The 18,023-nt window shown below is 38.1% G+C and overlaps 1 protein-coding gene across 2 annotated transcripts in view; it reads left to right on the top strand.

The window, feature by feature from the left end:
• PRIM2 (DNA primase subunit 2) overlaps nt 1-17,328 on the top strand; it is a 316,165-nt gene extending 298,837 nt beyond the window's left edge. For both annotated transcript variants that reach the window (XM_023222959.1, XM_023222958.1), the window contains exons 13-14: nt 1,659-1,727; nt 16,417-17,328. In XM_023222959.1, coding sequence (XP_023078727.1) covers nt 1,659-1,727; nt 16,417-16,647 — 300 coding nt within the window. In that variant the 3' untranslated portion in view covers nt 16,648-17,328. The remainder of the gene's footprint in view (nt 1-1,658; nt 1,728-16,416) is intronic.
• The last annotated feature ends 695 nt before the right edge of the window (nt 17,329-18,023 follow it).

Here is an 18,023-nt window from a genome sequence, read left to right as displayed (position 1 = left end):
CTGTGGCTTTTATGTCAATTTTCTTTAGTAAGTTTTTTACATGTGTGGATTACTATGTTTTTAAAAATTTTTTTATTAATATGATTTTTTATTAATATGATTTATTTCTTCATAGCATGTTTCCCAAACATAAATACTAGACTGTGTGTATGTATATCATGTTACATATTTACTTTTTATATGGTTGAACTTTTTTATTTCTGTGAATCCATTTCCTCTTCAGGTAATTTATGGGATCATCTAAAGCTTAAATTTATGTTTGAAGTCTTCTCCAAAATTCTAATTCAGATATTAATATATTATAGATGTTTGTCAGTAATTACATGCAAGTTTATCTCATCACAGTTTGAAAATCTGTGTGTAAGAGCATCAGACAATATGAACTTAGTGTTAGTGTTACTTGGAAAACTTGCAGAATAAATTTAAAAATGAAGGAAGTCTCATTTTAAATTGATTTTTCACTTTTTGCTCTAATAGTTCAAGAAAGGTAGACAGGCCAGACTGGCAGAATCCTGGCCTCTGTGGTTGGCTGGCATTTACACAGGCCTTTCATATATGATTTAATAAAAGGTGACATGAAATTCAGAAATGTAATCTATAAGACAATCAGAGAAAAACAATTTTTGAAGCACATTCTTGTCAGTATTGTATAATGCCTGTTCTGTAACTGTAATTTTTTTGTGTATCTGTCAAATGATGTTAAGCTATATTCAGTAATGAGGATAGCAGGAATTCGAGACCCCATGTTCATTTCTTTTTGTGACAGGAAGGTCATCTTTTTAAAAAATAAGAAAGGAATAGAAATTAACATTTCTCCAGAATTATGTTTCCCTTCATTTGAGGTTATCTCTTAATTCCAGCATTTTACTGCGTTTGATAAATAGGCCAAATATGTGTTTTATTTATTTGAGGGCTTGGGGGAGGCAATGAAACTTTACAAATTTCAACTGGCATTGCAGTCTGCTGATAAGGATGGGAGTTTGCACCTCTCTGAAGAGATTACATGAAGTAGAATTGGAAAGCAAATTGTATTTACAAAAGATAGGATGATGTTCCTAATAGGTGTTCAGAATAGACTATTCACTCTCATATTCTGCTGAGCTTTGCAAGACATAACTTCATTTCAAAAAGGACAAATCTGACTGAAGGGAAAAGCATTCCCTCTTCACAGATACTTTGCCAAAAGGGTTTACATTAAATTTTCCTGATGGGCACACAGCAGTATTTCATGCTGTATCTCTATAAACCATTAATGTGGAAAGTAAATATCTAAATAGTATACTTGATTGCTTCATGCACCAACCATTAGATTACTAGATCTCTATGCTGTATGATGTTCTGGCAATAACTAAGTCATCATACCAGGATCCATTTTCATCTTGTTGAGGTAAAGTTATTAAAATGCACAGTTGGTAGGTCAGAAAGATCACTGACTATCTCTTGTCATCTGTGGTTTAATGCTGGCCTAAACCACTACTGCATAATGTCAGAATTATCACAGTGTCCAGGCTGCAGAAGTACAACATGCTTCATGATTTATTGCATTTCCTGCCTGGAATGAAGATTATGAAAAGGCCAACAACTGTCTGCAAGCTACAGTGGTTTAGAAGAAAACTTAATTTCTAATTTTTATTTCTCTTTTTCCTCATTCGTTTTAGATTTTGGATTTAGCAAAGGGGACACATTACCAGGTAGCCTGTCAAAAATACTTTGAGATGATACACAATGTAAGTATTTTTTTTTTTTTTTTTTTTTTACTTCATATCCTAATTATTTGTCTTCTGTTACTGTGTCACATTCAGGGTTTTTAGTGGCATCAGTGGAAACCACTCTAGCTATTTTCAGCAGAAAGGGGGATTGCATGGTATTAGGTGACTTACAGCACTTATTGAACGACCAGACAACTAAGCTTGGATGCTGCAGAACCAGGAATATTTTCTAACTAGGAGAAGCTACATCATGAGAATATCTGCACCTGTCACCCACCACTCCATATCTAGGGATGAGACCAAGGGTCAATAAGTTTTTCTGTAAAGAGCCAGAGTGTAAAAATTTTAGGCGTCATGGTCCATATGGTCTGTGTCACAGCTACTCAACTCTACTGTTGTAGTGCAAAAGCAGCCGTAGAGAGTATGCAAATGAACAGGCATGACTATTGATCCAATAGAATTTTATTTATAAAATTAGATAGTAGGCTGGGCGCGGTGGCTCAAGCCTGTAATCCCAGCACTTTGGGAGGCCGAGAAGGGTGGATCACGAGGTCAGGAGATCAAGACCATCCTGGCTAACACGGTGATACCCCGTCTCTACTAAAAAATACAAAAAAAAAAAAACTAGCCGGGCGAGGTGGCAGGCGCCTGTAGTCCCAGCTAATGTAGTCCCAGCTACTCGGGAGGCTGAGGCAGGAGAGTGGCGTAAACCCGGGAGGCGGAGCTTGCAGTGAGCTGAGATCCGGCCACTGCACTCCAGCCTGGGCGACAGAGCGAGACTCCGTCTCAAAAAAAAAAAAAAAAAAAAAAAAATTAGGTAGTAGACCCAGTTTGACCCATGGGCCTTGATTTGCCAACCTCTAGACTAGATCTGGAACCTGTGCCACAGCTGCCTAGAAGAACCAAAGGCTTTTGCCATCTTCCATGCAGAAAATCTGATCCTTGTACTTGTGGCTGCCACCTGATGTTATCTTATCCTCTTCCCTCATCTCATATTTATCTGCATGGCAAAATCTAGATTGCATGTGGACCCCTAACTATAAACGAGTCAGGGAAATGTGTTTGGTTTTTATCTTGCCAGCTTCCTTAGTACAAAAAAGCCTGCTTGATTATTAGAGTAAGAGTGGAATGACCCAGTCTGGCACAGAATAGATTTTGAAGTGTGTAAAACCAATGTCACGAACTCAGAGGCCTACAGAGATTGAGCAAATAGCCCCCAAAAATGAAGCTGCCTGAGATTAGTACCACAGAGTATGGTAGAATTATGGTGCACTGAAGATGTTTGCCCTGTTAGAGGCATTCACATTGACAAATTGTGAGGCTCTCTGCAGGCCAACAAAACACATCTCCAAGTCCAATTCAGCCCTCTGGCCCCTAGTTTGCATCCACTGATCCTGGGAAAGACATCCAAGAATGGACTTTGGAGATCCTTGTCCTTCTTAAAACATTTTGTCTCTTAAGAACATATGTGTATTTTTCTGGAGTCCATGGTATTTATTAAAGATCCATGACCCTCCCATAAAAGAAGTTGCATTTATTGAGATCATCATCAGCTACTATGCTAAAGTTTTATAATTATTTTTATGCTTTCTATTTGGTTGTTACAAAGTAGTTTTTCTATTATGGTTATATAATTGCAGAATTTCTTACTTGATAAAGTATCTCATAGGAAAAAGATATTTTGTAATATTGCCAATAATAATTAATAATAGTAATACCAGCCAATATCTATGGAACCCTTAATGCAGTGGTCCCCAACCTTTTTGGCACCAGGGACCAGTTTCATGGAAGACAATTTTTCCATGGTTAAACAGGGGCTGGTGGGAGGGTGCATTAGATAATCACAAGAAGCACACAACCTAGATCCCTTGCCTGCGGGGTTCACAGTAGGGTTTGCACCCCCATGAGAATCTAAGGCCACTGCTGATCTGACAGGAGGTGAAGCTCAGGCCGTGATTCAAGTGATCGAGAGTGGCTGTAAATACAGATGAAGCTCCACTTGCTCACCCACCACTCTCCTCCTGCAGACCACGGACTGGGTTGGGGACCCCTGCCTTAATGTATACCAAGCACAGCACTAAAATTTTTTAACACATTAGCTTTTTTGATTGACATTACAGCAAGATACTGTATGTATATATCCCTGTCTATGAATAAAACCTCTTTAGAGAAGTTAAACAACCTGTGTCATGTTCCCCTTCCCGAGTCCAAGTGAGCTCATTGTTCTGTTCCCACCTATGAGTGAGAACATGCGGTGTTTGGTTTTCTCTTCTTGTGATAGTTTGCTAAGAATGATGGTTTCCAGCTGCATCCATGTCCCTACAAAGGACGCAAACTCATCCTTTTTTATGGCTGCATGCCTATCATGGGGAGGGGGGAGGGGGGAGGGATTGCATTGGGGAGTTATACCTGATATTAATGATGAATTGATGGGTGCTGACGAGTTGATGGGTGCAGCACACCAACATGGCACATGTATACATGTGTAACAAACCTGCACGTTATGCACATGTACCCTAGAACTTAAATTATAAAAAAAAAAAAAAAAAAAAAAAAAACCTGTGTCGGATCATACTACTTATAGGGGATGGAACTTAGATTTAAATTCAAGCTGTCTAACTCATCTGAAGCTTGTGAGCCTAACCATGACTGTGCTGTTCTATGGTATTTGGTACTAAATTTGTAATAATGACAGCAGAGGTAATTGGCATCTTCCTGTTTATCTTCATAGCATGGTAAACATGTAGGGGACTCTAACCTGCCTTATATGCTGTAATTGGTTAATGGAAGATCTGGAGCTAGAGCCCCTGTCTGTTGTGGGTCCTGTCCTCATTCTTCTATACCTAACTTTTGAAAGTATTATTCTTATTTAAGAACTTTTTTTAAAACAAAACTTCAAGGAGTAAACATCAAGAAAATAGTAAGCAACAACAAAATCTCATTTGTTTTATCACCATAGGAATCTCGCCAGATAAGCCATGTTTGGCAACACCAGGTTTATATGACTCACTCTCTCGAAGACTGCATTCCTTAATTTGCTTGCTCCACTTGAGTTTTAATTTCATATTGTTCTTTAATCATTTATGGACCCTTTTAATTAAGAGGCCTCAGAACTTTCACAAATGAGGTCTATTATCCAACCTCTTTACTTTTTATAAAAATAAGATACAAAAATTAGATATAAACATTGAGTTTGTGGCATAATCACCAAAAAGTAAGGAGTGGTTTTTTAGTTCTCAAAATCTGCTCTGTATTCTCTCTCCTATTGATTATTCCCTCGAGCATTGCTGCTATTGCCAATTTTTAAAACTTGCTTTAGATTAATGAAGATTTTGGAAAGATATATATCTAAATTCCCTCACATATAGAAATAGTCTAACTTAAACCACATATAAATCAACAAAATAAAAAGGCTGTTTATATTCGCTAGATCTCTCACTGTGGACTTTTAGATGTGAATATCCTCCTTCATTTATTATTTTTTCTAATTTAATTTAAAAACAGAATCTATTTTTATTGTCAGGTTTCTGCCATCCTACCCCTCCCCCAAATAAAATCCTATGTTTATTTTCCCGAGGCCTCTGTGATCAAACTCACTTAAATGGAAGTTTTGAAAATGAACCAGTTAATTGATACCATTTGCAGCAGCATTATGATAGTTCCATATGGCTTTTTTTGGTAATACCAACTGCCTCATTTTAAGCTGTCATTGCAAAACCTCTTGATTAAAACCCAAATATCCCATAGGTAAAACAATATTGCTTTCATTCCTTCAAAATCTGCATTTGCAGCGGCAGAAATATGAGACCCATGTTTGTGTGAAGGTCATTGTGTGCAGAATGTGCTGACGCCAAGCAAATGTTTGAGAGAGATTCATTTAGTAGATGTTAAAAGCTGGCCTGCTTGAAACCTGTTTTCCTCTGTATTTTTAGAGTCAATGTTTAAAATAATTTTATACTAATAGTATATTCTTTACTTTCTGCATGTTCCATGTATAAATGAAAACACTAGATCATGTGTAGATTAACCACAGAATTTTAATAGAAAATAATGTTTTCAGAAGTAGACCTCTTTGGACACTGAGTAACTGTGGGTACTTATTTTCCAAGTGGCTAAGGATAATTTTTCCCCACCATATAAATCTCTAGAGAAATCTTATTAAAACCTATCACCCATTTTCCTGCAATCTTAAACAGGATATATGTGATACAATTAAGCCCTTTTATAATCACTCAGGATCATCATTATGGATATCAGTTAGAATGCTGGGCTGGAAGCCACCATCATCTCACTTGGATCACTGCAATAGCTTCCTAACTCATTTCCCAGCATCTACACATGCCCCATTCCAATTCTTTCTCCTCCACACAGCTGCTGGAGGGACCTTTAAAATAGAGGAATCTGATCATTTCAGGAACCTGCTTTTTAAAACCTTCAATGGCTTCCTATTTCTCTTCAGATGAAATCTAAAATTTATAATGTATCCTCTAAAGGCCTCCACTCCACCTACCTTCCTCTAGACTCCTGAACTTGTTTCAGATCCTTCACAGGACATTGGATCTGAAACACTAGGATCAAGCTAGTGTGGTAGAATGCAAATGCTTCAGAGAATGTTCCTGTCTCAATACATAAAATAATGCACAAAACATAATTTTAAAAATCATCAACCACAAAGAAAAACATCACCAATGGCCGGGCGCGGTGGCTCAAGCCTGTAATCCCAGCAGTTTGGGAGGCTGAGACGGGCGGATCACGAGGTCAGGAGATCGAGACCATCCTGGCTAACACGGTGATACCCCGTCTCTACTAAAAAATACAAAAACTAGCCGGGTGAAGTGGCGGGCGCCTGTAGTCCCAGCTACTCGGGAGGCTGAGGCGGGAGAATGTCGTGAACCCGGGAGGCGGAGCTTGCAGTGAGCTGAGATCCGGCCACTGCACTCCAGCCTGCGCGACAGAGTGAGACTCCGTCTCAAAGAAAGAAAAAGAAAAGAAAAACGTCACCAACAGTAACCAAAAAAGAAAACGGGCAAGGAAAGAAACAAAAGACTCGCAGACAAAGTCGTGAAAATGCTCACTTAATATTTCCAAACTGAGTAAAGGAAATAGCTGCTAACTTGAGAAGAAATAAGTGAAATGGAGGATTTAGATGTGGATACCTCTATTTCTCTATTCTTTTTCCTAATTTAATTTTAAAGTAAGATTTCCATTTTGTTTACTTTATGCTCTTCCCCTTCCCCCCACATACAAAAAAAAAAAAAAAAAACCCTATTTTCCTAAACAAGACAAAAGGAAACTGAATGACAGCCATATACACTTCCTTTAAAAATGAAAATGAAAGAAACACTCAGAACACAAAGAACCCATCCTAGAAGAAAATATAGAATTCTATATAAAGGAAACTTCATAATTTCATTTTACTATCAAGCAACTTAGTAGATCACAATGAGCATCACAAAATGAATTAAGGACAATTGCAGATCAAGAAAAAGGAGAAACAGCATCACAGAGCCTTGGCACAAACCCTCACTTCAAGGCCCTTGGCACTGTTTTAACCACTGTTTTTAGTGATTAATAAAAAATATTAATTACCTTTGAAGAAAAGGCAGCAGCCCCAGTGAAGGGCTTATAGATAAAATCCCCATCTCCCTGGGATGGAGCACATGGGGGAAGGGGCGGCTATGGGTGCAGCTTCAGCAGACTTAAACGTTCTTGCCTGCTGGCTCTAAAGAGAGCCAGCGGATCACCCAGCTTAGTGTTTGAGCCCTGCTAAGGGACTGCCTCCTCAAGTGGGTCCCTGACCCCCATGTCTCCTGACTGGGAGACACCTCCCAGCAGGGGCCAACAGACACCTCATACAGGAGAGATCCAGCTGGCATCTGGCGGGTGCCCCTCTGGGACGAAGCTTCCAGAGGAAGGAACAGGCAGCAATCTTTGCTGTTATGCAGCCTCTGCTGGTGATACCCAGGCAAACAGAGTCTAGAGTGGACCTCTAGCAAACTCCAGCAGACCTGCGGCAGAGGGGTCTGACTGTTAGAAGGAAAATTAAACAGAAAGGAATAGCATCAACATCAACAAAAAGGACGTCCACTCAGAAATCCCATGCAAAGGTCACCAGCATCAAAGACCAAAGGTAGATAAATCCATAAAGATGGAGAGAAACCAGCTCAAAAAGGCTGAAAATTCCAAAAACCAGAATGCCTCTTCTCCTCCAAAGAATCACAACTCCTTGCCAGCAAGGGAACAAAAACTGGATGGGGAAATAGTTTGAGAAATGCCAGAGTAGGCTTCAGAAGGTGGATAATAACAACCTCCTCCGAGCTAAAGGAGCATGTTCTAACCAAATACAAGGAAGCTAAGAAGCTTGAAAAAAGTTAGAGGAACTGCTAACTAGAGTAGCCAGTTTAGAGAAGAATATAAATGACCAGATGGAACTGAAAAACACAGCACGAGAACTTCATGAAGCATAAAAAAGTATCAATAGCCAAATCGATCAAGCAGAAAGGATATCAGAAATTGAAGATCAACGTAATGAAATAAAGCGTGAAGACAAAAATAGAGAAAAAAAGAATGAAAAGGAACGAACAAAGCCTCCAAGAAATATGGGACTATGTTTGATTGGTGTACCTGAAAGTGATGGGGAGAATGGAACGAAATTGGAAAACACACTTCAGGATATTATCCAGGAGAACTTCTCCAACTTAGCAAGACAGGCCAACATTCAAATTCAGGAAATAAGAGAACACCACAAAGATACTCCTTGAGAAGAGCAACCTGAAGACACATAATTGTCAGATTCACGAAGGTTGAAATGAAGGAAAAAATATTAAGGGCAGCCAGAGAGAAAGGTCAGGTTACCCACAAAGGGAAACCCATCAGACTAATGGTGGATCTCTCTGCAGAAACTCTACAAGCCAGAATAGAGTGGGAGCCAATATTCAACATTCTTAAAAGAATTTTCAACCCAGAATTTCATATCCAGCCAAACTAACCTTCATAAGCAAAGGAGAAATAAAGTCCTTTACAGACAAGCAAATGCTGACAGATTTTGTCACCACCAGTCCTTCCTTACAAGAGCCCCTGAAGGAAGTACTAAACATGGAAAGGAACAACTGGTATCAGCCACTGCAAAAACATATCAAATTCTAAAAGACTATCGATGCTATGAAGAAACTGCATCAACTAATGGGCAAAACAACCAGCTAGGATCATAAGGACAGGACCAGATTCACACATAATAATATTAACCTTAAATGTAAAGGGACTAAATGCCCCAATTAAAAGACACAGACTGGCAAATTGGATGAAGAGTCAAGACCCATCTCACGTGCAAAGACACACATAGGCTCAAAATAAAGGGATGGAGGAATATTTACCAAGCAAATGGAAACGAAAAAAAAAAGCAGGATTTGCAATCCTAGTCTCTGATAAAACAGACTTTTAAACCAACAAAGATCAAAAGAGACAAGTGCATTGCATTATGGTAAAGGTATCAATGCAACAAGAAGAACTATCCAAAATATATATACATCCAATACAGGAGCACCCAGATTCATAAAGCGAGTTCTTAGAGACTTACAAACAGACAGACTTAGACTCACACACAATAGCAGTGGGAGACTTTAACACCCCCATTGTCAATATTAGATCAATGAGACAGAAAATTAACAAGGATATTCCAGACTTGAACTCAGCTCTGTACCAAGCAGACCTAATAGACATCTAGAGAACTCTCCACCCTAAAACAACAGAATATACATTCTTCTCAGCACCACATTGTACTTATTCTAAAATTGACCACATAGTTAGAAGTAAAACACTCCTCAGCAAATGCAAAAGAATGGAAATCATAACAAACAGTGTCTCAGACCACAGTGCAATCAAATTAGAACTCAGGATTAAGAAACTCACTCAAAACCACACAACTATATGGAAACTGAACAATCTACTCCTGAATGACTACTGGGTAAATAAACAAAATTAAGGCACAAATAAAGATGTTCTTTGAAACCAATGAGAACAAAGACACAATGTACCAGAATCTGTGGGACACAGCTAAAGCAGTGTTTAGAGAGAAATTTATAGCCCTAAATGCCCACAAGAGAAAGCAGGAAAGATCTAAAATTGACACCCTAACATAACAATTAAAAGAACTAGAGAAGCAAGAGCAAACAAATTCAAAAGCTAGCAGAAGAAAAGATATAACTAAGATCAGAGCAGAACTGAAGGAGGTAGAGACACAAAAAATCCTTCAAAAAATCAATGAATCCTGGAGCTGGTTTTTAGAAAAGATAAAAAAAAAAAAAATCAATAGACTGCTAGCCAGACTAACAAAGAAGGAAAGAGAGAAGAATCAAATAGATGCAATAAAAAATGATAAAGGGGATATCACCACCAATCCTACAGAAATACAAATTACCATCAGAGAATACTATAAACACCTCAATGCAAATAAACTAGAAAACCTAGAAGAAATGGATAAATTCCTGGACACATACACCCTCCCAAGACTAAACCAGGAAGAAGTCAAACCCCTAATAAACCAATAACAATTTCTGAAATTGAGGCAGTAATAGCCTATCAACCAAAAAAAAAGCCCAGGACCAGACAGATTAACAGACAAATTCTACCAGAGGTACAAAGAGGAGCTGGTACCATTCCTTCTGAGACTATTCCAAACAATAGAAAAAGGGAATCCTCCCTAACTCATTTTATGAGGCCAGCATCATCCTGATTCCAAAACCTAGCAGAAATACAACAAAAAAGAAAATTTCAGGCCACTATCCCTGCTGAGCATCGATGTGAAAATCCTCAATAAAATACTGTCAAACCAAATCCAGCAGCACATCAAAAATCTTACCTACCATGATCAAGTCAGCTTCATCTGTGAGATGGAAGGCTGGTTCAACATACACAAATCAATAAACGTAATTCACCACATAAACAGAACGAATGACAAAGCCCATATGATTATCTCAATAGATGCAGAAAAGGCCTTCGATAAAATTCAACACCACTTCATGCTAAAAACTGTCAATAAACTAGGCATTGATGGAACCTATCACAAAATAGAGCTATTTTTTGACAAACCCACAGCTAATATCATACTGAATGGGCAAAAACTAGAAGCGCTCCATTTGAAAACTGGCAAGAGACAAGGATGGCCTCTCTCACCACTCCTATTCAACATAGCATTGGAAGTTCTAGCCAGGGCAATCAGGCAAGAGAAAGAAATGAAGGATATTCAAATAGGGAGAGAGGAAGTCAGATTGTCTCTGTTTGCAGATGACATGATTGTATATTTAGAAAACCACATTGTCGCAGCCCAAAAACTTCATGAGCTGATAAGCAACTTCAGCAAACTCTCAGGATACAAAACCAATGTGCAAAAATCACAAGCATTCCTATACACCACTAATAGACAGAGACCCAAATCATTAGTGAACTTCCACTCACAATTGCTACAAAGAGAGTAAAATACCTAGCAATACAACTTCCAAGAGATGTGAAGGACCTCTTCAAAGAGAACTACAAACCATTGCTCAAGGAAATAAGAGAGGACACAAACAAATGGAAAAACATTCCATGCTCATAGATAGGAAGAATCAGTATCATGAAAATGGCTGCAATGCCAATAGTAATTTAAACATTCAATGCTATCACCATCAAGCTACCATTGACTTTTTTTTTTTTTTTTTTTGAGGTGGAGTCTCATTCTGTCACCCAGGCTTGAGTGCAGTGGTGCAATGTCGGCTCACTGCAAGCTCCACCTCCCGGGTTCACGCCATTCTCCTGCCTCAGCCTCCCGAGTAGCTGGGACTATAGACGCCCAGCTATTTTTTTGTATTTTTAGTGGAGATAGGGTTTCACTGTGTTAGCCAGGATGGTCTCGATCTCCTGACCTCGTGATCCACCTGCCTTGGCCTCCCAAAGTGCTGGGATTACAGGCGTGAGCCACCGTGCCTCGGCCGCTACCATTGACTTTCTACACAGAATTAGAAAAAAACTACTCTAAATTTCATATGGAACCAAAAAAGAGCCCACATAGCCAAGGCAATCCTAAGCCAAAAAAAAGAAAATAGCTGGAGGCATAATGCTACCTGACTTCACACTATGCTACAATGCTACAGTAACCAAAACAGCATGCTACTGTTACCAAAACAGATATATAGACCAATGGAACAGAACAGAGGCCTCAGAAATAACACCACACATCCACAACCATCTGAACGTTGACAAACCTGACAAACAAGCAATGGGGAAAAGATTCCCTATTTAATAAATAGTTTTGAAAAAACTGGCTAGCCATACGCGGAAAACTGAAAGTGGACCCCTTCCTTACACCTTACACAAAAATTAACTCAGATGGATTAAAGATTTAAACATAAGACCTAAAACCATAAAAACCCTAGAAGAAAACCCAGGCAATACCAGTCAGGACATAGGCATGGCAAAGACTTCATGACTAAAACACCAAAAGCAATGGCAACAGAAGCCAAAATTGATAAATGAGATCTGATTAAACTAAAGAGCTTCTGTACAGCAAAAGAAACAATCATCAGAGTGAACAGGCAACCTACAGAATGGGAGAAAATTTTTGCAATCTATCCATCTGACAAAAGGCTAATAACAAGAATCTACAAAGAACTTAAACAAATTTACAAGAAAAAAATAACCCTGTCAAAAAGTGGGTGAAGGATATGAACAGACACTTTTAAAAAGAAGACATTTATGCGGCCAACAAACATGAAAAAATGCTCATCATCACTGGTCATTGGGTAAATGCAAATCAAAACTACAATGACATATCATCTCATGCCAGTTAGAATCATGGTCATTAAAACATCAGGAAACAACAGATGCTGGAGAGGATGTGGAGAAATAGGAATGCTTTTACACTGTTGGTGGGAGCGTAAATTAGTTCAACCATTGTGGAAGACAGTGTGGCAATTCCGCAAGGATCTAGAACCACAAATACCATTTGACCCAGCAATCCCATTACTGGGCGTATACCCAAAGGATTATAAATCATGCTACTATAAAGACACATGCACACGTATGTTTATTATGGCACTGTTCACAACAGCAAAGACTTGGAACCAACCCAAATGCCCATCAATGATAGACTGGGTAAAGAAAATGTGGCACATATACACCATGGAATACTATACAGCCATAAAAAGGGATGAGTTCATGTCCTTTGCAGGGACATGAATGAAGCTGGAAACCATCACTCTCCGCAAACTAACACAAGATCAGAAACCAAACACTGCATGTTGTCTCTCATAAGTGGGAGTTGAACAATGAGAGCACATGGACACAGGGAGGGGAATATCACACACCGGGGCCTGTTTGGGTGGGGGTGCTAGGGGAAGGATAGCATTAGGAGAATTACCTAACGTAGATGACGGATTGATGGGTGCAGCAAACCACCGTGGCACGTGTATACCTATGTAACAAACCTGCACGTTCTGCACATGTACTCCAGTATTTAAAGTATAATTTAAAAAAAAAATTTTAAATGGGGATTCACTAAAGATATGCACATACCTTAAATATTATATCTTAAACTTAAGACATTTGAATGCCATTTATTTGTTAGGGCAAGGTCTTTTGAGTATTGTTTAGTGTTTGGAATTTGATTTTATCTTTCTTTTATGAACTATACCCATAGTACGGCATCAGCAATTTCCAACTTGGATTCCTTAAAGTAGAAAAGGAACTTGATATGCAAAGCAATAGAATCTTTCTTACTCTCCTTTTGTGACTTCAACCTTTTTTTTAAAGTGACTTGCCTTTCTTGTGTCTTTAAAAACATTTAATGTAGATTTCATAGAACTAACAACTCTTTCCTTCACATTCATTTTTATTTGCTTTTCCCATAGCAACCCTATGACTTAACGCTGTTATCTCCATTTCATAGATGAAGAAACTCAGTCTTTAAAAAGATTACCCTATTTCATTTTGTGCACATTGAAGTCTAATAAACGTATTGCTAACTGACAACTTGAAGCGAGGTATAGAAAATCCTAATATATTTTTATAGCATAAGATATTAAATTATTTTTGCATAAAATACAACTATGTTTTTATAATCTTTATAGCCAAGTTTCTCTCTAGAAATAAAATTTTTAATGGAGATATCATTATCAGTTTGATTTTGCACACAATCTCTTGAAACAGATTTCAGAGCAACTAATGATCTAGTCAGAAGGCCTGAATTTTAATTCAGATAAAACCAGTTACTAATTCTATGACTTTGAATAAACGATCTATTCTCCTTAGGCCTCTGTACATGGAGGAGATTCAATTTAATGGATTCCCCAAGGTCCTTCTAATCTCTGGTTTTCTGTTTACAAACTAGAAAGCCTTCTGATTAAAATGTATTGGACAATAAACTTACTTTTTCTGAAACACATTGCAAAATGCAAAATTTATATTGGATTTTTCATGAATTGGGTGAAAATTGAATATAATAAAGAAGTTCATAAATGATCCCATTGTTAATAAAAATTATAGATATAAAAGATTTTGGAAACATTTTGAAATCAAGCAGTTAAGTTAAAAAAATAAGGCAAAGATAAAAATTTGTTCTTAATGATCTATAACTTTTAAAATCAGTCTGTATACTCTCCATCTGTTACACAGTGGAATTACTGTAAAATTAGCCTAACATGTATTAACAACTGGCAAAAGAGAATCAGAGATTCTTAGGGTACTTAAATAAGTATTACCAGAAAAGACTTATGTCTCTGTCTGTTGGTCCGTCCACCATTAGGGTTCATTCTAGACCATAGCTGCAACCCCTTTTTTCCTGGCCAATTCATTTTAATCTGCTATAAGATTATACACAACTTCAGTCGCACCACGTCTCTTTTTAAGGGTTTTTGGTCACTCTCTGTTGCCTAGAGAATTAAGTCTTGACCACTTACCCTGATTTTCAAGGCTCTCTCAGGCTGGCCCCAGCCTGTCTTTCCAAACTCATTCCTTATTGTTTCCTTGCATGTGCCTTTCATACTAGGCTATGTGAACTATTTCATATTTGCTTTCCCAGGACATTGTCTTTTTACTTCGCTCACGTGGTCCTGCTGCAAATATTGCCTTTCCCCTCATCATCCCAGCTTTTCACTCTCTGCATCTTTCCAGACCCAACTCAAATAGCACTTCTCTTTCAAAGCCTTCCTTGATCTCAGCCGAAATTTCTCTCTACTGTGGAGTGTAATAGGTCTTTATCTGTGACCTTCATCACTTCTCCATTCTTGGTAGAGGTTTTTAAGTATATGACTTCCTGGACTGGAAATTCGAGTTAGTCAAATGTATCCCTGTATGCTGAATAGCGAATAGTTTATAACACAGTCTTTTATATAGTAAGGCTTTAATTAAATATGCAAAATTATCACTGGTATACACTATTTCTGGGTCCACCTCACCAAATATTAGATACCTACAGTGTGCAAGTCACTTCAGTATGAAGGGTGAGACATAAAAGGATTAGTTAATAGAAGACAGATGAACAAAAGAAATGGAATGACTTCTCAGTTTCCAAAAACTTGATAAATGAAAATACCACCAAAGAAACCAACAGTCACTCACTCAAGCAAAATGATATTTTTGTTGTCAATTCCAACTGCAGAAGGCGAGAAGGCAGGGATTTGAGACTGTGGAAAGCTAACTGCATGTAAGGAGAGATTAGTGCATAATTTGAAATTATACTCAAAATTAAAGTTTAATGATAGTATTTGAGAAAAAGTAACGTAAGTTATGAAGTAGGCATGTTTGTATTCAGGCACAGTGAAATTTACAAGAAGAGATTTTCTGTAAGAAGACCAAGGAAAAGCCAAGATTAGAATGAAGAATTACATTGACTTAGGTTGCTTTTTCGGTTTATATCATACTAAATGAGATTGCATATGCCAGACTTACAAGTAAGCTCTAAAACACAAGTGGTATCAGGGACCAGTATCAAAATGATCAAAAGTGATTTTATGATCACTTAAAAAACAAAAAAAACACAAATATTTATTGGCCTACAATGTGGCAGGCCTTTTACTTGGAACTGGGGATGCAATAATGGATCACACAGGTCCCTAACCTGTGCCTCACTAACACACAGTGTCACACACATACACACACACACACACACACACACACACGTTTTTATTCCAAACACAGTTTTATAGTTTTCTAAGTTTTTATTTCAATGTAATTGTTAATCAGACTTGGTAATGTTTTGGGTATTGCCAGAATTGAAGGCATGGTGTAGATGGGAGGTGGCAGGTGGGAGTTGGGGACTGGGGAGGTGAGAGAAAGGTGTCTAGTATGCCCCAAGGATGAATGGTGATACCAGTCACTGAGAGCAAAGGATGGGGAGAGGGGAAAGGATACGTTTCCTACTGGGTGTGAGCTGCCTTTGAGCAATCTTAGATGTTGAGTAGGTGTTGGATAAGGGACTGAAACTAGATAGGGAACTGGAGCCAAACACAGAGGCTCAGACTAGAAATATAAATGTGGGAGCCATTAAAGTTTGGGTAGTGGTTGAAGCTCTCCTTGAATGAAATGGTGTAAGTAGTTGATAAAGTGTTAGAATGTGTACAGCTAGAATCCGTGTTTCAGTTATTAAGTTTTAAACAAGGACTAGAACAGTTTTTGAAACTCATATATTTATAGCTTTGCCATGTATTAATGCAATATAAATTTCCTTCCTTTACAGGTGGATGATTGTGGCTTTTCTTTGAATCATCCTAATCAGTTCTTTTGTGAGAGCCAACGTATTCTAAATGGTGGTAAAGACATAAAGAAGGAGCCTATCCAACCAGAAACTCCTCAACCCAAACCAAGTATCCAGAAAACCAAGGATGCATCATCTGCTCTGGCCTCTTTAAATTCCTCTCTGGAAATGGATATGGAAGGACTAGAAGATTACTTTAGTGAAGATTCTTAGGCAGTTTTGTAACCCTTTTTCCTCAATAGCCTTCATTTCCTGTTTTTAAGATTTTGCTTTTGTTGTTGTTGAAAAGGGGTTTCACTCTGTCACCCAGGCTGTAGTGCAGTGACACAATTACAGCTGATGGTAGCCTCGACCTTCCCAGCTCAAGTGATCCTCCTGCCTCAGCCTCCCAAGTAGTTGGGACCACAGGTGTGCACACCATACCCAGATAATTTTTTAAAAAAATTTTTGTGGAGGTGGGGGTCTCCCTATGTTGCCCAGGCAGATCTCAAACTCCTGGGCTCAAGTGATCCTCACACCTCAACCTCCCAAAGTGCTGGGATTACAAGTGTGAGCCACTGTGCCTGGCCTTTCTTTTTTTAACCTTTTTGTTTAACTTCTCTCTTCACTGCATCCCAGTCCATCTACAGGAAAGCAGGTTTGAGGTAAAAACAAAGACCTTCACTATATTTTGCTTTGACAAAAGGAAAGAGGAAGAGTTTCTGTTAAAATCTATCACTTGAGTGATGTCATTTAAGTCCTGTTTTAGGAGATAAAAATAACTTTTGGGACTGGTTAAAGTCCCCCAGAAACTATAATACAGTTAAGAACAACTTTTGTTTTAACTCTTATCACCTTCTAATTTTGACTCAATCCTTTTCTGTACCATTTTTGTTAATAAATATCAAAGTGTACGTGACAGTGTCTGTGTATAATTGGGAAAGTCTTATGTCATAACAGAATGAAGTTAGCTTTAGAAAGCCGAGCATAGAAATGTAGGTCTTCGTTGTGTTAAAAGGGAAATGTTAGAAGCACTCTTGCCACTGTAGTTCAGTGAGAAATTTTATGATAGAATGTTTTGTATCTGGCAGTTTTTAAAGTGGTCATTTGGAATATCCAACACACTGCTTATCACTAATGAAGATTTTAAACTTTTCTTTACCTTTTTTTTTTTAAGAGTTGACCTGTTTTTGGTTATTCTACATCAGGCACCTTTGAGTGGCACCAAACTCTCTGGAGGGAACTGTGACTTGGGAATTAAAAGAAACAAAATTTGTATAGCCAGTTATATTTATTAAGGAATAATAGGGATATTTTATTATGTGAAATAATGGCACATCTTATCTGGAGCCATTACCCTGGGGACAGGTTCATGAAGAATAGACAATTACCAAGCAAGGTTGTACATATAAAGTGTTTATGTTACCCTCCGACTTCCATACCTTATTACTTATGTGGTTGCTGTGAATTACCAAATAGATTCAGTAAATTAATTAACTTCAGCAATGAATAGTGATACTTGTAGTAACTCCTTCCTTTCAGTGCCAGCAATAGAATTTAATAAATATTGTGGATGATTACAGACGTACGAGACCAATGCCCTGTTCTCT

Source organism: Piliocolobus tephrosceles, chromosome 5 (assembly GCF_002776525.5).
Source record: "Piliocolobus tephrosceles isolate RC106 chromosome 5, ASM277652v3, whole genome shotgun sequence".
Lineage (NCBI taxonomy): Eukaryota > Metazoa > Chordata > Mammalia > Primates > Cercopithecidae > Piliocolobus > Piliocolobus tephrosceles.
This window is presented reverse-complemented; position numbering and strand designations above follow the sequence as displayed.